The sequence below is a fragment of the Rhea pennata genome, chromosome 1 (genome assembly GCF_028389875.1).
Source record: "Rhea pennata isolate bPtePen1 chromosome 1, bPtePen1.pri, whole genome shotgun sequence".
NCBI classification, from domain to species: Eukaryota; Metazoa; Chordata; class Aves; order Rheiformes; family Rheidae; genus Rhea; species Rhea pennata.
Genome location: NC_084663.1, coordinates 69,740,355 through 69,765,189, shown reverse-complemented (window position 1 = coordinate 69,765,189; position 24,835 = coordinate 69,740,355). Strand labels below are relative to the sequence as shown.

Below are 24,835 nucleotides of genomic sequence, written 5' to 3'. Positions count from 1 at the left end.
CCATGGCTGCAAAATTGTTTTCTTATATTAAGGCCTTGTTTACTTCATCCCTCACACTCAGAATAGCAATATTTAAATTTATGAGTTAGTGCTGGTCAGGGGATGCAAACATTCAGGGAGTACCTTTATCTTTCCTCTCTCCACAAACAATTTATAGTTGATCTGACCGGTTACTTTGACATAGCTCCTTTAGTCATAATGTCTTTCTATTCTCTAGTAGCAGAGATTTAGCATTTCAGGCTAAGTACATATGCCGGATAAGAACATAATCCTCAGCTCTGGGCATAGGAGTTCACGTAAGAGGATGGCTCTGCATACAAAATGCAAGCACTGAGATACAGGAAAAAAAACACTAAACCCTAATATGCATATTGCAAAAGCCTTCTGGCATCATAAGGAATCATCAGCTATCTAATCTGACATCTTCAGAAACAGAGAGACTAGAGAAAAAAAGAAAAGCGTGAGAGAGAGGGGGAAAAAAATGAACATGGCCTTCAGTCCAACACTCCAAGTAAATAATTTGAATAAATACTTGCACAGAAGTATGCCAGAACGCAAACAGGAAAAGAGATAAATGAGACCAGACTATTTCAATAGAGAAGAATCACCGAGTTCACAATCTACAACCATTTCTGACAGCTCAGAGATGGACTTAGCACAGGGCAGAGAGACATGCTCCTTCCCCTCTATTAGCCTTAATGCAGCACATGCATTCCCAGATGCAGGATGCAGGCACATCTCTGCGATCCATTTGCTTCCCCTCATTAAGATTGGAGCAGATCCCCTACTGCAAAAGGCCTTCTCATATCATGGCAAAAATTCACAGCAGGCATCCGGCACTTACTAATCACATAGTACCGCAAAAAGGCTTGTTTAGGCAAACCCCCAGGGCATCAATCCCAAGCATAGCCCAATACCCCCAGGTTTTTGTTATTTCTACATGCGAAAATACAGCACTTTGGAGAAACAGAACACGTGAAAATTTTGTATCTACAAAACATTCACCTGTCAGTGCTTTAATAATCTATAAACCTCCTGACTTATGAATACCCACTGCAATCGTGCGTTCGGTTGCGCTGCATGCGAGGGGCTCTGCAGGGGAGACGCTTCAGTCGGGTGCCCCTTCCCCACGCGCCCGGCCAGCTGTGCTGGGCAGCGTGTGAAGAAGCCTTCAGGGTCCCTTCCTTCCACAACACCCACCCAGAGGGATTAGGGTGGCTAAATCTAGCTTGGAAGCAATCAGGATTAAAGAACATAACTTTCTGAACCCATGTTTTCAGCACAGCTGATCCACTCAGGGTCACGCACAACATCTCGAAATTCCTTCTATCCACTTCTTTTATGCTAAATAAGAAGTGCAAAGGTTTTTCTCTTTCTGTAAGCTCTATAAACTTATTCTGTACAAGTTCTGTTCTCTGGGACATCTTCACACTTTCTGGTGACACCTTCCGCTTCAGAAATGGTAGGTACGCTCCACAGAATATGCTGTCTTCCCTAAAGAAATTAAATCTGGCATCACAGGGTCTTCAGGGAAAAAGCATCATTTTGTTTATCTAACAGATGACCATTACGAATTTTTTGGGGAGAACTGGAAGATCCAGTCTTGTCTGATTCACTTGAAGATTTGCATTTTTAAAGTTGTAAGCCTTTTGAAATTTTTGTGATGGTATTGTTTAGAAATCAAGACTCACAGAAGAGACCACATGGAGTGAGCAAGGACCACAGAATTGCACCCATCTTAGGGGCTTATCTCAGTGAGGTTTTTTTCTTTTCTTTCTTTAAAATACTTTTCATTTAACCATTGATTATATTGATACATTAACAATAAACTCCTGCAGCATTATGAACGCAGAATACGGAAGTCTGCATTTTAGCCTGAACAGTTAAACATTTGAAAGTATGAGCTAATATAATTTCAAGGCAAAAATCTCTGAATACACTAATGAACCGCCAAACTCATCCTCCCCTTTGACATTATAAATCATGAATAATAAAGTGCTAGTATGATGCAAAGTCAGACAGCAGAAGCGGTAATCACCATCCAAAGTAACAGTTCCTTTGGAGCTCATTAACTGTACTGAGTACCTTTAATGTTCTATTGATTTTAGGAGCAGTGGTCCAGCTAGCAATGCAAAAAGCATAAGGTAAATTTCCAGAAAGGATTCCTCTTATTCCCTTGAGATATGTATTTTTCTATCTTGACTTTTTGCAAGTTTCCTTAACTGAATGCAGTGATGACTGATTTGTTTAGTTCAGCACTTAACCAGTCAGGACAAGGAGGCCACCGCTGCCCTAATAGCCTTTAATTCACGTCACTCAAAAGTACCCCTGCAGCAAAGCCTTAATAGTTTCCTGTATGCCTAAGTTCCAAACCTGTAAAACATAGAAAGAGACAATTTTCTTCCCAGAGTGTAAGTGAGGAAAAAAAAAAAAGTCTCAATCAAAAAGCCTCTTGAGAAATGTGAACCTGCGAAAAGAACATGTAGTGATGGCAGATACCAGCCTGACACTGCAGAAAATTTAAATGATAATTAAGGCACATTCTAATGCCAGCTCTAAGAATTTCATCCTTGATAACACATTTAAAGCTCAAGACCCAAGGCACAGGTGAAAGAAAAAACAGCAAACTTCAGCAAAAAGTTTGAGACTGTAATCCAGAATTTTAAACTCCAGGAACAGAGATAGCTTGAAATTAAACTTTTAAATAAATTAAAAAAAAAAAAAAAAGAGAGAGATTAACAGGGCAGTGCAATGATCTTTTGAAGCATTATTTTTAAATGGGTTTCAGACGACTTTTCTTTCATTAGGCGTCCCAGAGAAGCTGTCAAATCTCCACATCAGAGATATTCATAACTCGGAGGTACACAGCCTTGACCTACCTGGCACTGCTCTGAACAGGAGCTCAGACCAGAGCATCTCCACAGGCCAAAATTATTCTGAGTCCAAACAGCATCACGGTCCTGTGTTCACAGAGTTCCCTCTCTACATGACAGCATTTGGCATTTTGCTGACAACCCGGGGTGAGTTTTGACTTGTCCGTTTTCTCTCTCAGCCCACAACCTCCTTTGCGCCCTGCTTTGCCCATGACAGTGGTCAGGCAGGGCGCAGGCATGCCCTCTTCTATGTGTAGTGCAAATAGCAACAGCAGCACTACTGCCAGCCTAGAAGGCAGTTAGAAATGAGAAAGTACCAAAGATGGATCAAGAGGTGGGCAGCAAAACACAGAGCTGACCAGTGGTATTAACCAGACCATATCCAGCTTTTGATGTGTTGAAAAACAGTATGAAAGCCTAAAATAATTGTGACTTGCACCTTACCATTTTTGAAGAGAATCACAGCTCTCTTTTGACTTGCAGCCTTATCCCTGCCTCTACAGCCAGTGTCATATGGCAGCCCTTGACTTTCCTTGCTCCAGACAAGGCAGTTTACTGCAAGCCTTATCATGCTACATCACCAAGAGACTCTCAGCACAGAAAGTTGTAGGACTGGGGTTGAGCATGAGCAAATTAAGGCCTTTCCTGCTAAGCACCAGGTGAGACCCATACACCATATGGTACAGCACAGGCTGCCAAATAACACAAACGCAGAGATGCTAAAAACTGTAGGTTAGAAAAACAGATCATATTATTCTAGACATTTCAATAGTAAGTTTGATCAATCCAGTTACAGCTATTGCTATTTCAGGCATCCATTAGCTTTCCTATACTCTAACCACATAACCAGTACTCATAAGGACAGTAATTCCCTGCCTCCAGAAAATCACAGAAATAATTATTCTGATAAAATGGAAGTATCTTGATCAGCAGGCCATTTTCACCCATGGTGCATAATAACAATTAACACTTAATCCTATACAACCTCTGCAAGGTATCTTTACTAAAGATCAGCCCACAAACAGGCCAAGTCTTTATTCAACATATGTAAGGAAAATGGATACAGAAGTAAATATGTACGCAACTGGGACAGATGAAGCCCTGAAAATATACTCAGGCATTTTCCCAAATGACTCTTTGCATTTTATCTCCTAACCTCATAATGTTCACAAGTATATTTAAATTGAGTATGAATTATGTCATCTGCAACTCTTATAGTCCTTCCAGTGAGGCCATAAAGAAGAGGGAGACTGATGTGTCAGCCTGAAGGGGGGGGAGGGAGGGAAAAAAAAAAAAAAAAAACACACAACTCAATCTCTCTGAGAGAGAGAGAGAGAGAGAGAGAGAGATTTGCCCAGTGCTAGTTACATAACTTAGGTTTCCTTTTATTTAAGAATGGAAGCATTCAAGTGTGCTCCTCCCTCTCTTACTGGCTCCAGCAGCCTAGTTACAATACAACAATTCTTGCCAATACAGCTACTCCCTTAAAAATGCTGCTCAAGATTTATCTGATCTGGAGGGGTTTTTTTTAGCAATCTGATTTTCAGATTCTAAAAATCAAAACCATCCCACAGCACCCAGTTAGCACTATTGATATTGTAACAAGTCCAAGGTCACTTGGACTTTATGGTTAGCACTGTGGTGTACTTTTAAACTTCACAACATCACCCAGCAGAGATTGCAGATCTTCCTATTATGGGTTGATTCCAATCCCATTTAAGGCAATATAAAGACTTCTATTGACTTCATTTGGACTTTGGACCTGTTCCCAGGAGCACAGTAGACTCTCTGATAGCTCTCAGCATCGTAAGAATTAAAGATAACCCGGAAGTTCTGGCTCCAGCTAACAGAGGTCAACATTGCACGTAAACGCTATGAAAAAGTCACAGTATTCTTCATATTCATGGAGTGTCTCCATTTCTCTTAAATGTTGTTGACACTACATGCTCCATGACATTAGTTGTCACCATTCTGTACTTCCCAACAGTGCTGCTAAGGAATCGTCATGTAGCTTATGAGCCTACAGAGCCTTGACTTAGTTTTCAAAGAAGAATAAAAAGAAAAAAAAATTCTTTGGTTTAACACATTAGTTATTAATCCACTAGGAAGGAATTTTAACGCACTAGTGAGGAATTTTATACTAACAATCATTCTGAAATACACTTAAGTATTCACTATGTATCCATTTATCTTTCAGCAAATGTCATAATTTTTCTTGCTGTATTTAATAACTACTCATTAATTAGGTAAAATCCTCCCCCAGTTACTCTTATTCCTTCACACAGCAAGGTTAGAGAGCCGGAGCCCACAGCCGTCACTCGGAGGAGGAGCAGCAGCATTGATTTAATGGACTTCCACGGACAGGGATTATAACACAGGATCCTCCGCTATTGATTTTGTGACCTCATACTCTTCTCCTCGGAAGCAGACACCGACGGATCAGGACAGCATCGGCCGAGGATTAGGCAGAGGCAGCCAGGCTAGAGAAAGGAAACTGTTAAAAGACAGACTTCCTAATTTACAATAAGCGGGCTGCAATAAAGTATTAGCTATGTTCTCTTTTTTGAATAATAGTTCTCATAAATAATGTCTCTGAGCGATGCTCCTCTCTTTCATCTTTTGCCCTGCTTCCAGTTACTTTCAAGAAATTATTGTGAGCTAGAGCATTTTTTCATGGGTTAATGGGTTCTCTTTGAAGGGATTAAAGTCCCATTGATTATTAATTATTTTTAATGTTTTAAATTGATGTAAATGTCCAGAAGCTCTGATGAGCAACATCCTGTAGAAATCAATACTGAATAAAAACAAAAGAAACCTACAATAACAAAAAAACAAAAAAAACAAAAACAAAAAAAAAAAAACACTTTTTTCAGCTCCTGGGGGAAGGAATCGTGACTTATTTCTGTTTGGAAGGTATAGCGCCCCTTGGAGAATACCAGCAACCAGTATATATGATATGATTTCTAGATAATGTAGAGCATCCTTTGATTTTGATGTGTCTATCTTACAGACTTCAGGCAAAATCTAAAGGTATTTTGCATACAGAACAAAGCTAGGCAGAGGAGTACTAAGCAAACAATAAATAAGTTAATTTCATTACTGTTAGTATTTTCCCAGAGTACTGAAAAGGCAGACTTAAGAAAAATGAACATTTGTTAATTAGAATTATTGGAAAAAATTCACGGAAAGAATGCTCTCTACTATCCTTCCCTATCACATTTTAAAAGGACTTTTACTTTCAGTTTATTTTTTCTTACTTGAGTTTAAATTTTCTTCACTGCAAATGGAATGGGAAAATGGACTCTTCCTCCTGGTCTGATATGTCAACAAGCAATAAAGATTTTCCGTACTAAGATGACTTCCATATGAACAAAGAGGAAATGATCCTGAATAGCTGCTGGGTTGGTAACATTCAGGAGCCAAGAAGCAGGTTACATACAGCTAAGGAGATAACTGGGACAGTCTGTTGTCTGCACTGGGGCCTCCACTCAGCCTTGAAGAGCAGTCACTTCTGAACTGATCCTGGAGATGTGTCACATCCAGAAGTAAATTACTGGAAACTCTTGAAATTCAGGGAGGTCCTGATTTGACTAACAACGACCAGGACCTACCTCTTTTATTCCGAAGGCTTGTCCTTCTTATAATGTCATCAGAAGTCAACGTAACGAAATCAGGGACCTGCAGTTTTACAGAGCACAGGACAGCTACAGCAGTTCAAATCCTCCTGCTATTACTAAAAGACCCACGTCTCAAAACCCTGAAGAGCACTGAGGCCTAATCACTTCAAAGTCACAGCTGTTAGATTAGTAGGTAATGTTATCTGTTTTTCCCCTCAAAGTATTTAAAAGAGGGCTTCATTTATTTATTTCCTCCAAGAGCTTAGTATCTACCAAACAGCTACATTGTGTGCTGTTGTCTTCCCTCCCCTTGTACCCTTCACTACTGCAACAACTCACTGCCTACCTCCGTGCCTTGCTTCCCTTTGCTCTGGCACACTGTGTTGCAGCACAGGTGAATGCCCCCTGCCACACACATCCTCACCTCCCTTTTCCCCATCTTTTGCCCCAAGACTAAACGTCCACCCTTTCTCCTACTGAAACTCCATTCAATCGCTCTCAAGTGCTCAGTCTCGGTTTAAATATCCCACTCTAACCTTCCCACCGCCCTACATTATGTTTTCTACCTTGTCACAGCACCTATCCGGCTTATGTTTTTCTCATCTCCATGTCATCACCTCAAGATCAGCATGCTGAAAGCTGAGTGTACTAATTCCCTTAAAAACGGAGGAGTGCTTGCTCTCTTTCCTGTTACTATCAGCTGTGTCACTAACTTTCCTATCACTCATGTTTACTGTAAAGTATTTCTACTCTAAACACATGCATCTAACTGAATAGAAAATGCAGGAATAACTGTAGTAATATGAGCAGAGCACATACCGCTTTTCCTCTGGTACAATATGCTATCTTTATGGTGAGCCAAACGTGATGCTTATCATTTTATTTCTGGAACTCCTTCATTTAAAAGCCACTGTAATTTCCCAGCATAAGAATGAAGGAGTTCCAGAAATAAAACACTGCACATCGCACTCAGCTTACCATAAAGATAGCACACTTCTTTATGATTTGTTCCCTTCACGGGCTGTATTAATTCAAGATCAAACACAGTGCTATGAAAAACAAGGTAACCTTTCTGTTTCAAGTATATGTCATTCCCTATTCATCTTTTATACATTGCTTATGAGGCAACTTTACGAATTGCTGTATTTCTTTCAAAAAGACTTTTCTGTTTTCAAATATATATTGATAGAGAATTAATAGAAAAGTTAGAAGAGCTTTTGTGTGCAGAACATACTTAACAAACCATTCTCTTCATATTCTTTTTGCCCTAAATCATCACGTTTTCTGGAATCTAAGAGCCTCCAATGGCAAAGACAAAATATCCAGCCAAGTTCTGCCTCCCATAGTGACATGGCTGAACACTTCAAAGGAAGGCACACAGCATCCAGGATTGCACCTACTTCTTTAAGATTAATAATTAACCTCACTTAATGCTCCTAATTTTTTGTTCTGCAATGGCAAAACTCTTAAAGAAAATATGAGAGCTGTGATCCAGTAAAAGATGAAACTCAGAGATTTGCCTAGACTGGTGGCAATTCACTGAGTTCAGATAAATCTCAGGTGAGACTGTAATCTAAATTTCTTGAATCCCATTGTATGTTCTTGCAACCAGAATCCCACTGTACTGGAAATTTTCTCCTGAAAAACTCCTCCAGCAGATAACTAACCTACATTTGGAAACAGAAGACTGGACAGGAATGGAAAGGCACCACAATTCCTTTTTACCACCATGTATTTGCTCGTGTGCCATGAGGTTGCTTTCCCAGATGAACGTCCAATTCTTCCTCAGTCTTCCAATATTCACTGAAGTTTTTCATCCCAAAGCAGTAGACTCCCACATACTAAACTCTCTACACAGAGTTTCATTTTAATAAATTTTAACATTTATCACTGCTGGGGTTTTTTTCTTTACATTGCAACCAGTTACATTCTGCTGTGAAACTGGAATATTTAAAACCTGAATAATCAAAATGTAATCACTAATCTACTATAGTATAAGAGCATTTAGGATGATAAAGATAGTATACACTTCTCCAGTATAAGAAACAAATAACTATGAAAGAATATTTAAGAACATTAACTATGAGAGTTTTAAATTTTTCAGCAAAAGTTTCAGTTTTCAAAGCTTTGGGTTTTTTTTTTTTTTTTTTTTTTTTTTTTTTTTTTTTTTTAAACATTTATGGTCCTGACCCATATTTCTAAGTAGTAAGGACTCTCTTCTCCAGAACTCAGACCATTTAGTAAAATGAGTCCCAAGATGTATTTAGACAGGATGTTTTTTTCAGCTTAACATTTTTTCTGAAGCTCTGCAAGAGCTTTTAATGATCTGACTAGATTGTTCGATATGACAACACCAAAAATACAGAGATTAACTGAACTTGTGAAGCCCAATTAACACATTGACAGTAAGCCCTTTAAAGAATGGCCACAGGATCACCACAAGCAAGTCCTTATTCATCATGATTACTGTCTTAACCCAAATGAGGGATTACCCTGCAATGTGGCTTTTGACTGACGTGATACAACCTAGAAATTGCCTCACTGACCTCATGCAGTTTGAGTTGGGGCTCATAACCCTGCTGGGATGAAAGATCACTTTTTTTTTTTTTTTTTTTTTTTTTTTGACAGACCACTACCAGCACAATGAAATCAGGAAGTTACCAAAGAGCAATAGCACACTCATTCTACTGGCAGAGGGCTACAGGGTCTCTCAAGTGCCTAGAGTATCTCAGCCAAAATAGGAGCTGGCAACCAAGCACCCTCTTCCTCAGCTCTGCCCTCTAAAGTCACCCTGGTCTAGAAATGATCTACAGAAATAATGAAATGAGAGAGAACATGACTTTGTGGAAGTTTTGTGCTAAGGCTGGCTACCACAATAAATAAACATTAAAAAAAAAAAAAAAAAAAAAAAAAAAAAAAAAAAAAAGGAAGTCCAGAATGTCTTGTCACGGTAGCTCCTGAGTCCATCTCATCATAACAAAATTGTACATTAGCTTTGCTGACCAAACTGAGCAGATAGTTATTTACTTTGACATTGGTAGGAAAAGGTCATGATGAAGAAATGGACTCCTTTTCTCAGTAAGAGCTTCAGTGGGGTTCTCTCAGATGTATAAGAGATGCTAAAAGGACTCTATCCCAAAATTCTGTTAGAGTATCCGTTTCTTTCTGGCCAGGAAGAAACAGTGGTGAAGCACTGGGACTCTGTCTCTTTTAGAAAGCGCTCCTCTAGAGAAGTAGTCAGTGCCCTAACAGTACAACTTTTGCTTCAGATTATTAATGGTAGATGCAGACATTCTTGAAAATTATACATATAGAACATATTTCCCTTCTTGGATAAGGCTGCATTGAGTAAAGTCTTACAGTACCTAGATTTCTTTGAATTTAGACTTGACTCCATAAACTGATATCCATGTAACAATGGACATCTACCCTAATATTAGACAAAACAGTCATCCTGGGTAGTAAAAATCAGAGGGTATTTCTGATTTATATTCAGAGCCAGATGAATATATAAAGGTCTGTTATACAAAGACCTCAATCTCCCCTTTGGGAAAGAAAAAGGGAGGGGAGGTTGATATTTGTAGACAATCTTCCTGAAGAGTGTCATCCCTTCTATTCAGGAAGGGATCACATGGATCTGCTGAGACAACCAGTTTTCTCATTGTTTTCCCATTAGGGCTGTTGGTCAGATCTTTCTGGAGGTGTAGCAGATTATAAAATAAAACTGTCTTAGCATTATTCCATCCAATGCCAATGGTTTGGCATTTTTAAGATACTTCTGTCACCCACTTAATTCTACCTTGTCCTACAGAAATAATACAGCAGTGAAAAATAAAATCACCCAGGCACAGATGCTATTACCAGCTATTATCCAGAACATAACTTAACTGGTTGAAGCTGAGTGTAGACATGACTAAAGGAAGGTTTCTGGATTGCAGCTGGAAAAGACAGTGAAGATAATGTCAGTCCCTTGAACAAGGAAGCTTTTAGCTAGGAGCGGTTACCTGTGTTGTTAGGGAACCTTGCTGCTGTACAATGACCATACAGCACCAGTGACAGCATTAGTCTTTTCCTGTATTTATGTAGCTGAAGTAGTTATTCCTTTCAGATGCAATCACTCTTATCCATGCTTTTGTCACACCAAAATGAGACAACTACAAAGCAAGCTACTAAGGACTGTGCCTTCCAGTCATCCAGAAACTGAAACAGGGGAGAACGCAGAGCCATTACAAAAGGCAATATATTAAGTCAGTAAAAGACTCCTACAGCAGGATGGTTGGAAGCTTTTCCCTAAAGCAAGACACAACCCCACTCTTCTCCGATGTACAGTAAATTTCATATTAATCTCCGAGCTCACACACAATGCTTTTCTTCTGCTGTTTTCTAAACAAGCCATCACATAAGAAAACTACCAAAGAAAAAGACAGATACAGGTTCAAGTTCACATTGCTATATTTCCAGATAAATATACGATACTGCCTTGGAACACAGAATGGCATTTACATCTCACTGTGAACAAAGGAACTAAACATCACTATCTCATAGGCAACAATATCAGGCATATAACATGCACTGGGCAACATCGTTGTTTGATTTCCCTTTGCCACTGACTATGTCAGCAACCACAATGCGGAAGCTGGAACTATTGCTCTATACCACAAAATAAAATTGGAAGGGAAAGGAAGAGCACATGTTGAACAGTTTTATCACTGTGCAAAGTCTGCTGATGGCTTCACAAATTGCCAGATGGGCATCAAGGCCACATTGAGCAGTTACAGCTTAGCAAGAGACATCTGGGCTGCTCATGCTGAAACAGCAAGCATGCAGACACCAGTTTTGCCCTTCTTCAAAATCATCTATTCAATGCAGCAGTTTTCTCAATGAGATTAACTTCCAGGTTAAACATCAGTTTAATAACGCGAGGCTGGAAAACGTTAGTATTTCTAAAGAAGCAGTAGAAACCAGTAGAAGCAGTCTGTCTTCAGCAAGTTACCATCTCTCTACAAAATTAAGGAAATGCCTTGTTTACAATTAATTTTCATTGTAAACTACTCTGTGAATTTCAGGCTTGTGAAAATGGATTTATCTTAACAACCTGAAACAAGCACTGCTCTTGCTTACCCAACGTCTTTTCTGCAACTGTATGTCTGCTTCAAGCTTCCTCAAAATCTCAGTTCTCCTCTTATCGCAGTGTCTAATGATCACGTACAAGATAATTGATGACAGTAGATTTGCTATCCAACTGAAATCATAATCTCAGTGACACATAGCATTACAAATGCATCTCAGACTTGAGCTACAGCCTAGCCTTCTCCTCCACTACAAAATTCTAGTATTCATCACTACTTTTCTTCAGCTTGCTTTGTTATTCCAGGTCTGGGCTGTCTTGAGTGACAGACCAAAGTATATGTTTGAGTTTTATCTGGCACAGAAGTGATGGTTATTTTCTACTAGAATAAAAACCTAAGGCCATGGCTGCCTTCAAACCTGTACCAGATTTTTTGAGATTTATTCTGCTACTATTTTACAGATTAAAACTATTTATTCCCTTTCTTGTTTTGCCAATAATCTCTGTCACAGTAATGCTGATGAAAAAAAATCATATTTTTTGAAAGAAATGTGGATTCTGAAATAATATTAACTCTATCAAATAACAATTCTACGGGATTAAAACATCTAGTTAAAACTACGTGTGCACTTACTATACAAGGGACTAAGCTAGAAATAAAATCAACTGCAGATCTTTCAGCTTTCTGCTGAGCTATAATGTCCAGTCTTACCTTTTTAAAAGACAAAAAGCAGACAAAAAAAAAAAAAAATCCAACTCATCAAATTCCGCAGAACAAAATTTTGTCTGTATATTAACATTTTAACTTGCATAAATGTATGTTTCAGCAGTTATGAAAATGAGACAGCTGACAGTTGACTACTATATGTGAACAGATGCTAAGAAAGCTTCCCTTTAAATAGTTCTGTCAATGCAATGTCAATTTTAGAAGTGACATCGCTGACATTCTAGGACACGATCCTGCAAACTCCTATTTACCCAGGGAGTCTTGCTGATTGCCCCAGAACATTGACATTTATAGGCACTGAAGAGTCAAGTTCTTAGCTGTGGTGCTCTCTTTAACACTAACAAACACACAACAAAGTTTTAGCAGTGCAGAATGCTATGCTTTAGGTCAAGGAATGATCTTTATAGTCAGTGGTATTGGCCTAGATGGTATGTATGTTTTCCTTTAGAAAAGTTATGTGAGGCATATTAAACATGCCTGAGAAACCATTAAAGGATCAAAAGCGTAAAGATAACAATAATAATAAAAAAATGCCGTGTGAATCCAAGCTTGCAGCGTTAAGCAGAACTTTGAAAAATTAACCTGTCAAAGAAGACAGGCTGAAGCCCCAGCGTCGCCCGGCGCTGGTCAGAAAGTGATGCTCGCTTCCGCAGCGGCAGAACAGACGTGGTCCCCCCCGCGCCCGCCGCCCCCTTCTTTGTTAGCTGCGTTTTCCTCGGGGGAACAACGCACGACGGGCAAGGGGGCTTGGGGGAGCTACGGCAGGGCCGGGCGGCCGCAGGGGGCTGCGGCCCCCTCGTCCCTCCGCCCGTGCGTCCGTCCGTCCGCGCATCTGCTGGAAGGGCCCATAAGGGGAGGAAAAGCAGCGGCCGGCAGCACAAAGCGGGGAAAGCCGGCGGCCCCGGGGTGAGGGGGGTCCTCCCCGGCGCCCCTGCCCCTGCTCCGGCTCGAGGCGCCCCTGGACCCCCTGCCCTCCCCCATCCTCGGGCCTGCCCCGCGGGGCGGCGCCGGCCTTACCTTCAGCAGCACAAAGAGCCAGAGGAGGCAGGAGCGGGGCCCCGCGGCTCCCCGCCGCCGGTGGCCGGGCATCGGGGGCGGCGGCGGCGGGCGGGGTGAGGTGGGGTGGGGTGGGATGAGATGAGGGGGTTTCTCCTCGCTGCCCCCCGCCTCTCGCTCGGCTCCGAGCCGTGCCCGGCAATGGCGAGGCGCGGCAGGCTCAGACGGCCGGCGGCGGCGCCGACCTCCCCGCCGCGCGGCGCATCCTGCCGCCCCCCGCCTCTTTTATTTGGGATTTGCGGCCGGGAGGAGGAGGAGGAGGAGGAGGCAGCAGCAGGGGAGGGGGCGGCGGCAGCGGCAGGGGGTGTCTCCACCCCCGGGAGTTTTGGCGATCGCGCGGCTCCCGCCGAAGCAGAGCCGCTCGCCCGCGCCAGGAGCGGAGTCTCGGCGGCCGGGGGAGGGCGGCGGAGCCCCGGCCGCCTCCCTCCGTCGGTCCCCGGCGGAGGGCCCGCAGGGGCTGGGAGCGGGGAGCCACCGCCCCTCGCTCCCCTCTGCCCCGGCGCGTCCCGCCCCTCCGGCGCTCCCTCCTCCGCCGGCAGCTCCTCTCGCCGGGCGGCAAAGCAAGGCGAAATGCATCCTTCCCCACCCCTAAATCTCATCTTTTCCTGCCCCTATGCCCATTAACAAGGGGGACGAGTGCCCGCTGACAAAAAACGACCCTGCCGTCGCTGCGCAGAGAGGAGCAGCCCGTGTCTCAGTACCTGCACCACTGCCTCCAGCAGCAGACAGTAAATGTCTTGAAAACAACTCCGACTTCCTTAGGGCTGTTCACAGGAGGTAAAATAAACCGTGCGGATAAGGCTTCAGAAGGTCAAGGAATAGGTCTAAGCCCGCAAGGGGTTGAGAAGCAAGAGCTCAGTGGGTTCCCCATGATACCCGGTGATCACGAGGGTACATGGAGAAAGCCGAGGCCAGGTCCCTCCTGTAATTTGTTGGTCAAGGTCCTCTTAAAACACAAGGATGGACAAGAGCTATTTCTCTTTCTAGGTGTCACCTTAATCTGATCTCTCCAGGAAGAAAAAAAAAAAACTTTATCATTAAAAATGTCTTTCTTAAAGCATTAGCCTACCTCAGCATCCAGCTTATCACTCTGATTACTCTAACACTCCCATCGATATAAATCAGGGTGCATCTTCAGTGAGACTATCAGAGCTATAACCAGTATGAGTGTGAGCAAAATAGGGTCACAGATGTAACAAAGCTGTGTCAAGAGCGTTATACTGCAGACCAGTTTTGGATAGAGGTGTGGCTCCATTATTTCAGCTAATGATTCACCATATCACTTTTCCTTAAAAAGCAGAAATACTAGCTGAATGAAAACATTTTCAGGGTTCATTTTCCAATTTTCTGAGTCAGTTCAGCAAGATGTGAATTATTACATTCTTGTAGGAATGCCCTTAAAACTGATTGGTTACAAATTTGTCTTCTTGCAATGATACTAAATAAGACGATAATGAATGTAGGTTTATAGCTCTGTCTGGCTTATATGTGGCATATTTTTGATTTTCATGTAATTTAGGTCTTGAGTCAACCAAAGCTTGATTTCAAGTGGCTAAAGCCAGAGAGGATCTGTTTATTTTCCACTGAAATGGGCCCTTGAGCACTGATTTGCCACACTTGATGAGGATTAACCCAGAAATGAAGGAGAAATTCAGATCCTGGGTAGATACTGGCACAAAGCCCAAATTCACAGCTTCAGAAGGAAAATGGTATTCCCACCTTCATTTATAAGAAGCTAGGGACAAAAAAGACCTACTCAGTGCTACCAGTGAAGGACATAGGCTCCTCTTGGGTACCTATCACCAACGTTATCCAAAACTGGTTTGCAAGTTAACTGTCATCAAGTTTTCTTTCACCACACAAATTCTGGGTGAGAAGAGTGGCTACCTGAAAATTGAAGCAGGGAATATCTTTAGGAAGGTAAGACTTTTCATCAATAACTGAGCATTGTGAATTGAATTTTAGGCAAAGAACTTTTTGTTTACTAAATAAATTAAATTATAATAACTACTGATATTTAAAGATTGTACCATGTTCTCCAATGCAGAGCACCCACCACATTTCATTCACCCATAGAAAACATTCAGATGTTAAAATGAAGATGACAGAAAAGTATTAAAAATGAAGAAACGTAAACTGGAAGACTTTTATATAAAATTACAGTAGTATTTGAGTTTCATAACAACAAACACTGTCTGAATCAAAAAGTTAAAGTGAATGGGGACTGAAAGAAGTGAGAAATATTTCTAGAATGAAGCTTTAGGTAAAGGACTGAGATACTAAAAACACCCAGGTACGGCTGTTCCAATAAAGAAAAATGCTGCTGACAGAACACAAACATTACACCTTTTCTAAATTATGGGGGCACAAAGGAACCCAACCTTTAAAAAAAGATGCTGATTCTTTCAAAGATTCTGGTTGTGTTGCTGATGGAACTGAATCCTTCATAAAACAGAAAAAAAAAAGGAAAGCTTGAAGTATTTTCTTGCGACTAAGATCGAGTTTGTGTTAGACACAGGCAGCACATAGTCCCTGCCAAGGAAAGCTTACACACAGAGTAGAGAAAGGAGGTATATAACACGTGAGCAAAGCCAGCAAGCAAAGATTGGCAATGCTTGCGAGGTTGGCTCCAGGCTTTTCCGGTAGATGAAACCTGGAAAGTTACCCAAACCATTTTTTTAGAAGCGCAAAAAGGTAGGATCTGATTTGCAGGAGAGAGAAAAAAAATCTTTTTGGAATGGAAACTGTGAAAAGTAATCACACATAGAAAAGGAACAATGAAAAGAAGAGTGAGCTTTTTTTTTTTTTAAGCATCTAAACAATAAAAATGACAAGGCTATTTTATTAATAGAACAATAGAGCTTCAAAAATAATGAGTGTGAGATATCTTCCATTTTTTCATGGAGGAAGAAAAGGGCAATTTATGAGTGTTTGTAAGTGGTCAGTAAATGAAATATACTGATCTGGGTACAAGGTTATTCCAAAAGCTCCAAAGTCCTTCATGCTCCTGTCCGCCAGCCAAAAGCACACTGACAGTACAAGAGACTTCCTCATGGCTCAATAACCTTACATCATTCCAGAAATAAATAGCAAGAGGCCTAGAGAGATAGGTGCACTCAGAAATGGAAAAAAATATTTGAGAAAGAAATCTTTTCGAAGAGAAGGAAGGAAAGACTCAGTAACAGCGGAATATTTTGAAAATTAATCTATTTTTTGTTGATTTGAGTGAAAAATGCCAACTTCTGAGAAAATCAAAACAAAATCAGTAAAAAAAAAAATGCTCAATTTGGGAATAAACATTGCTCTTTTTGTTTTATTAAGTCCAATACTGTGGTTTCAACTGTTTGATCTAAGTTTTTTTTTTTTTCTTTACCTTCCAGAAATCAGAAAAATCTCTTTTTGGCACAATACTAGCTGAAATGCATTTCCAGTTACTAAGAAGGCCATATAGCAAGTACAAAGCCAAAGCCCTGACCCCTGCCTGTATTTTTTAGGTTTTGCAGCACAAAGCATCTAACTGAACAGCAAGTCCTTGACTCCAACAGCAATTTCCCTTTACTCAGACACCCAAGACTTGCGAATCCCTGCCATCCATCCCAGGATTTCATCAAAAGTGATATATGCCATGATAGGGACAGCAAAAGGCAGGGTATAATGTGTGCTAGGCACATTATGAGTGTTTCTCATTTCCATAGGAGACTGCTATAAGCAAATGAAGTGTAACTACTCAAGCCATTCTCCTTCTCTGGGGCTATAACGTGCTTTGGGCTGCAATAGTGCTGGTTTAAGGGACTTTGGTTTCTCTCTAAAGCCATCTAGCAAAATTTCAATGAAGCAGAGGATTTGGAGCAGAGGGACCTGACAGTGAGGTGCATCGTTAAACGTGTTATGGAACATGAAATTCCCAGAGTCCTGTCCGCGCTCACTAGATTTAGCGTGAAGTCCAGAGATGAGTTATTTTTTGATGTGTGGAATGCAGGAACATGATAAACATATTTAGAGGTATTATAGGATGCAAGTCACTAAAGACAAAATCATTAAAAGAAGAAAAAATCATTAAAAGACAATCCTCTCTCGCATTTTAAGAGCACTATCAAAAAGCAGGACCCCGCATCAAACACATTTTGCCAAGAGCTTCTCAGAGAGTACTCACTAACTACCTGAAGGTCATGCTAGTGACAGTCCTCGAGCTCTACCTTTAATGACCTGACAGATTAAAACTAAATTGCAGTTGTTTGTAATCAGTGATTTAGCAAATGTAACACCCTAACTGAACTACCATTTATCATCCTAAATCACCTTGGATTATTAGAGGAAAAGAGAATAGGTGCTTTTGGTTTTCATGCACTTAGTTTACGTGGGCTTAATTTCGTATTTACCATACATTTTCCCCTTGCACCAAAGTAAAACACAGATCCATCAAGGTTGGCTGTCTAAAAGGTAAAAGCTATGAATAACCATTTATTCTCAGCTGCAGTATAAGTCTGGATTCATATAAGGATTTACAGGACTCAGCCAGTCTGGATAAACATGGCATGAAATGAGGTTTACAATGAAACCTGTAAGTAGAAAAAATCCTAGTCCATGAATTTTTTTAAGCAAAGCTATTTTTCAATGACAAATCTTTTTATGAAAAAAAGTGTGGATCCTCCTTAAAAGTAGATTCCCACCTAAAGTTCTTTCACTTCAATGACAGCAATAGATAAAATGCTAAAATAAACAAGTGCAAAGGTTACTAGAATAATGCACATAGGGTGCCATTTATAAATTTATAAATTTATTTTAGCTCTTTTTGATAAATAGAAGCCCTGTGATTTTTCAAGTGTCCCACAGTCCACCCAACAAGCAATTTGACAGTTTTTAAAATCTGTCTTTTCAAAACAAGAATGATTGACACTCTTCAAGTGTCAAACTAACTAGCTTGCAGATGCTTATTAATCTTTCAACTCTAGAGAAGCACTGAACTATAACACAAAAGGTCATTTTACTTAAAAAAAAAAATCAGAAATCTGTCTTTGGTGTCAAATCTCTTCCTTTATAACTAAGTCTATGAAAGATTTTTTTCTGATCTTTCTTTCTTTCTTTCAATACTGTCCAGTATTCACTGAAACAGTGTGTACAAAGGACCTGTTTTTGCAGAATGCAAGGAGTAAACATGTACGTAAACGCCAATGAGGTTGTTAAACATTTAAAATGTTTACACAACCTTTATTTATCTGTCCCAGAGCATCTGGATGATACAGGATGCCCCAGAAACAAAGCAAGTTCTGTGAATGCAGTTTTGTATAATGAAAAACACTCATATGGTTATCATTCTAGTGAGCAATTAAATCTTCATTTGGCCATCACTGTTCTCAGGAACTGGCTCTTTTTGTCTCATAGGTCTCCATGAAGTCTCAGTAAAGAGTTGATAAAAACAAAACAAAACCACAAAAAAAATACACTGCTACATTTCTGATTGTGCCTAATTTGTGTGGTAGTCTATATGTTTCCTTGCACATAGAGCACATTCATTTTTGTCTATGATCTGAGCAGGACAAAGGCACACTCACACTATAGAAAAAAGCAGATTAGGAATTTCTGGCTGTCCTTAGCCCCTCCTCCAGCCACATAAGAAGAACGATCAAATGATCTATTCTACTTAAGATGGGTACATCTTTTGGCGGACAACCCTCACTAATTCACCTGTACATAACATTCCAAAACCATCCAGGCTCCCTCATCCTAAAAAACTGAAAAGAAAAAGTGTTCAAAAGAAAGGCTGGCTTCTAGCTCACTCCTGTTAGCCACAGACTTTAGCACCTTTCACTTTTAGAATATACTGACTTCCCCTGACACTCAGAGGCTCTACTGATTCACAGAAATCTGAGTCATTCTTACGGGAAACATTCCTTTCTCCAGAAAATTACAATAGGAGCTGTAATCTTGCACAGAAAATATACTTCTTTTCCTCCTTGGCACCTATGCTATTTTTCCTTTCCTCTCACAGCATAGGGTTAGCATTTCCCACTATACGTGCATGCCTTAAATCAGTGCTCTTCACTCCCAACTAGCCTCAATAAGCAGGCTATTTTTTTTTTAAGTAGTAACATTCGTTTCCTACACAAAGATAGTAACATTAGCTTCTGCATGATACTACATACCAAAATATTTTGCAATGGCAGAAGAATAGCTATCTCCCTCATTCTGCACATGTGGGAAATATACAGATCACATGCTCCAGGGTCAGATCTCCAACAGAAGCACCTCAAAAATCAAAGTTTGGCCCCCTGAAAGGAGAACACCCCATGAGATCTGGTAAATATGCTATTTCTACTCTGCTGAACTTGCTCATGGACAGACAGTAGCATGAAATCCACATCGAGGCAAAGGAACTGCTTTGGCATTGGGTTGCAGTGCCGTAGTACAGTATCAGCTTCCCATCTGCATCCCCGCAGCAGATGTGCTGCTGGCCTCTCACACGGGCTCCCACACAGGTGGGGTTAAGTAGCCCTGACCTGGCCCAGCCGCAAGCCCGGTGGGACACAGCAGGCAGCTCTGGCTGGCTTCCTGGCTTGCTGTTCCTCAATGCTTTGCGGTGAGGTACTCTGCAGAAAGGAAGATCTCTCAGCATCTTCCCTCTGCTTCATGAAAATCCCAGCCAATCAATCAGGCAACATAAGCAACAACACGCAACTAAAGCGATTGGTCACACAGTTTGATTAATCATTCCGATTACTGGGAGCTCAGAGTAAACAATTTCCGAAGCAGCCCAGTGCAGAAAATGGGCCTGTAGCTATGTATGGATGGGTCAAAGCATTTGAAATCATAAATATATTCATAAAACCTCATTTCATTCACAAACAATTTACTTCCCAGGGGGTGAATTCCATTCAACAAAGAGAGAAAAGACAAGATTCAGCAAGTATATTATTGGCACAGTCAGGTAGTCAAAACCAGCTGCAGAAAATCACTGAGGAAAGCAGGTTAGCAGAACACAGGAAAGAAGGTTTGATATATTATATGGAAACAGGAGAAAAAAAAATGTAGATCTACCAGGAAAGGCAACAATATATTTTTTTTAATTGAAACTCTATCTTTAACATTTTAAAATCTCAGGGGTAAGAAAAAATGTTAAGCACAAAGAATATCATGCAGGATTTTTTCTTTTTTTTCATTTTTGCCTTTTTGTACATGGTATGTGGGCTCATTTCAGGCTATTTGGAAAAGTGTTCAATGATCAGAAGGGAAACAGAAGCTTTTCCAAACATATGTTTGGATCATCTCTACAGATCTTCCCTTGTAATTTTAGACCCACTTGTACACCTGCTTGGGAGGTCTTAAAAAAAGGTTTCTTTTGTCTTGATCACCTCAGGAAATGTATGCAGTCTATCCAGTTTACATAAATTAGGACTTTAATATGCCACATACATCAATTATGAACTTAACACACTCTCAGACTAATGGGAGTTGCATTATTGACTTCAGCAGATGTACGATGCCTCATTTATTTTCTTTTTTGGAAAGTAATTCAATGGAGATAGACATAATGAGTTAGCAAACTTCTTATACAATTTACACCTCTAGGAATACTCCTATGCAGCATATAAAGCATATTTTCATAACCAACTTTTTCTAAGACCATGGTATGGTGTCCCTACCATGGATATCCTCCACAACCCCTTAAACCAGAAGAAAGCAAGCAGATCCGCACAAGTCGGTCGTGCAGGTACACAGCCCGAGTGAATTAGGAGGAACACAGCCCTTAGTTGCTGCTTCTAGCTGAAATCAGTGCCAACTCCTCTTTCTCAGACAGAGCAGCTGAAGGCACAGAAGGGGTGGGCAAGAGCACTGCGTGCACAGCCGCGACCTCCTCACAGCTCAGGCCGGTAGTGCCTGGCATGCAAGTGTTTGCTCCCCACCTGGCCCTGCCACGTGGCTGCCAAACAGCTTCACTTACCCCATAGGTGGTCAAACAACACACAGGGATGACACTACAAGTGCCCGTTCAGTCTGGGCTGTCCATTGCTTGCCTGTGGCCAAACCTTTTTGATTTAATGCTGGATGAGAGCAGGGGGATGAACGCTCTTAACAGTGACATTGGCCTTGGTTGGATGGTACCAGCTGAGGGACAAGTCAAGCATTTGCCCTTTCCCCATGACACATTCTTCTGCCTAAGTCCTAATCCAGGCTCAGTGGTGATGCACCAGAAGTGATGCTAAGTGATGTAAGTGATGTCCTAGGCTCAAGCTAGGGTCATATGTGCGGGGACACAGGTTATTCAAAACCAAGTATAGCTATCAACCCAAGGAGCTGATCCTTTTTACTCACTCATAGGGTTTCTGTGTCCTAAAGGAAACTAGCTGATACTCTGATCCTGATACAAGGCCAAGAGGATTTTAAAAAGCCTCCGACAGGATCTGAATAGAAATCAAAGATGATACTGACATCGGAGCTAACGTACCGCCCCTGCCCCAACCCACACGGTTCTTTACAGGGTAGAGTTGAAGTACACTGAAGTAGTGTGGGAAATGCTTGTGCTTCAGAGATATTTCAGAGCCTAGAGATATCAGTGACAGAAAAAAAAAATATATTCCACGACTGCCAGTGCTCTGCAGAAGTGTCCCTGCATCAGTTTTGCCAAGGTTATCAAATCCATGACAAATATGGGGTTCACTCTCTTACGCCTCCAGACAGCCCACAAATCTCAAAGTGCCAAACGAACTAAATTGCTATGAAATTAGAGTCATACAAAATGAACTGCAACAATAAAACCCAGAACAATCTTCATTTCCATGGCATTTTTGTCATAATTAAAAATATTCATAGAGCTTTACAAAGCATGAAATTACCTCAGTATTTCCATATCATACAGTAGAACCTTGGCATCAGCTTGGGCTAAAAATCTGGGGCCCCCAGAGGCTGCACATTACACATCAAACACGCATCTACAGAACCATTCAAGTACATGCTGAATGCCTTGTAAAGTCGCAGGCAGCTAAGAAATGGCTGGAATGGTCCGATGCTTTTGGAAAAGACAGCTCTGCCGTTTCGTTAGCTTAGGAAATCTGCGCAAAGCAGGAGGTAGATCAATAGCATAGAAAGCGTCAAAATGACCTTAAGAGGACTTTCATGGATGTAACGTGTTTATAAGCATAATCGTTTGATCTGCAGTAATCAAATGCAGGCCTTTGAGCAGATTGTGCATGGAAAGGTCCCTCCAAAGTACACTGCTGACACAACCCAAATTCTTGCATGGGGCTAGAGAACACTGAAATTAGGGCATCTCTCTGTAGTTATTCTAAGAACCTAAATGTAACCAGAAGCAACTAATGGAGGGTTAAAGCAACTCATGAGATTTGATACAACTAGCATCCTCTGATCATCAGAGAGAGAGAAAACATGGAATTCCTATTACGAAACGCTGTGAGAAGCGGTATGACAACATACTGACGACGGCTGACTTTTTTTCAGCATTGCACTCCTATTACAAATATTTCCTTGAGTCAGCGGAGTAGTTTATAGAAAGAGATACCTTTTATTCAGAGCAAAGGTCTTCAGAATTTGTCCCATGGCATTCATGAGGTCAGGCTGAAAATAATTCTCATATGTGCTAAGAGCACTTCAGTTCTGGGGTTCACATCTGCTTCCAATCTGTGAAAGCAGTCAGACAAGGCCCTTCTCAAAGGCCCCCTAGACGTTTGCTCACAGAAATTCAGGCCTGCTTCTACTTTAGGGAACTTGTTGGTCTTGGACAGCTTGAAGTCAGAAGGACTTCGTAATTTTAGTGGAGCACAGAAACAATTAGTAGAAAGTGAGAAACATACTGGAATTCAGGATAGTAACACACAAATTGATGTAAGCCTTGTCACAAATGTTCGATCATGAAAGTCCTTGTGAAAGAAGGCGTATTCAGAGATCTTCAGTCTCTGGCCCCATTACTTTGAGTGAAACAATAATACGAAGGTGGATTTGAATGCATTGCCATCGAATTAATTACATCTGACAGAGATGAGAAATGGAATCTTGTTACATATGGCAACACACTTCATTACAAAAATCTGAATATGCCAGAAGAACTGTAACAAAGTCAACTGAAATTCATGTGAAAAAGAGGATGAAACTTAAGATAGACAATACACAGGTGAAAAGACAGAAAATGCAGATTTGGGGAATAATTTGCAGGGAATTCTAAGACACAGAGACTTTTCAGGAAGTTTCCTGTCCATCATCCTCCTGACACTGATCCATCCAACTTGAATCATATTGATTCGAGTCATCAGTAAGACAGAACTCAAAAAGCACAGGTTCGTTACTGTGCTGGCACCATCTCATTGTTGCAATGATGGGAGAAAATGCTGAACTATATAGCTGAAAAGGCTTAGCTTAACTTGAAAATTCCTGCTTTCTTCTGAAAGTCTTGCAAGTAGAACGTTGAAGAAAACTAAAATAGTTTTGTTCTTTTGGCTGTAATGAAATTAATAATGAAATTATTAATTAATAATTAATTCAACATTAATTAATGTTGAAAAAATATCCTTAAAAAAAGGAAAAAGTGAAATTGTAATGGAAGGAGGAATCAATAAAAAACTTACTGCTAGGATCCATGCTGAATACACACAGATGGATTTTTAAGTTGGTGCTTACTATTGCAGAGTCCCCATCCAAAAATATAGTCAAGCAAGAGACTGGTGGGTAGCCTGAAGAGCCAGCAACCTCCTTGACTGGTGGCACAACATTCAGTGCTCCAGATTTCAGGTTAGACAGAGCCATTGCCACAGCCCAATGCAGCATGTTGGGCTTCTTCAAATCAGTCGTCATCGGCTCAAGAAGTAGTTTGTTTTTGCCCCCTCCTCCCTACTTTGCGATACCGCAGGACTCCAGAATACATACCTTAAATACCTCCTTTGTCAAAACTGCCTGTTTGCAGTTAATCATCTTTCTCTTCTGTGGTCATGAGTGCATCACCTGGGCAACACTCTACTACTTAATAATGCTGTCTTTTGTGGATTTGGGGCTTTCTACCCATTTACACTTCTGGTTTTACCCTCATTTTTTCTTATTTTTTCCTTAAGTAAGCTGACCTTATCACTTGTTTCTGCTGTTCCAATGAGTACCACTTATTAGCATCTGTTAATGTCAAAACATCCTGCAATTCTTCATTTTCTGGCACTTTCTCTGTACTTACAAAGTAGAATGAAACTGTCAGCCGAGTACTGTATTGGGAACTATCTATTCTTAGTGTTTTACATGCAAGTCTGTAAACTATCACAGCTCATTTTTAGTACAAGCTCTCCAGTAGCACTGAAGTAGTTGAATGTTAGCATCAGTGCAATCAAATTAATTGTCAGTAAAAATGCATAAAATCAAAGCAATATCAGATTACACTTTGTTTTCACATGTTTTCACACACTTTAACCTGTGCCAAGCAACATTTTGACTGTCATTTGAGTATGGCAAAGAGTCCCACAATATTAATTAATTAAGCCTTACAATCTCTCTCTATAGCAGGAAA

General features: G+C 40.7%; 1 protein-coding gene across 1 annotated transcript in view; it reads right to left on the bottom strand.

Annotated features, from left to right (window-relative positions):
* The window catches only part of PTPRO (protein tyrosine phosphatase receptor type O), a 166,047-nt gene extending 141,906 nt beyond the window's left edge, over nucleotides 1-24,141 (bottom strand). Inside the window, 3 exon segments of the mRNA XM_062567857.1 lie at nucleotides 13,303-13,442; nucleotides 13,445-13,547; nucleotides 23,968-24,141. Coding sequence (XP_062423841.1) covers nucleotides 13,303-13,442; nucleotides 13,445-13,547; nucleotides 23,968-24,141 — 417 coding nt within the window.
* Nucleotides 24,142-24,835: the final 694 nt, after the last annotated feature.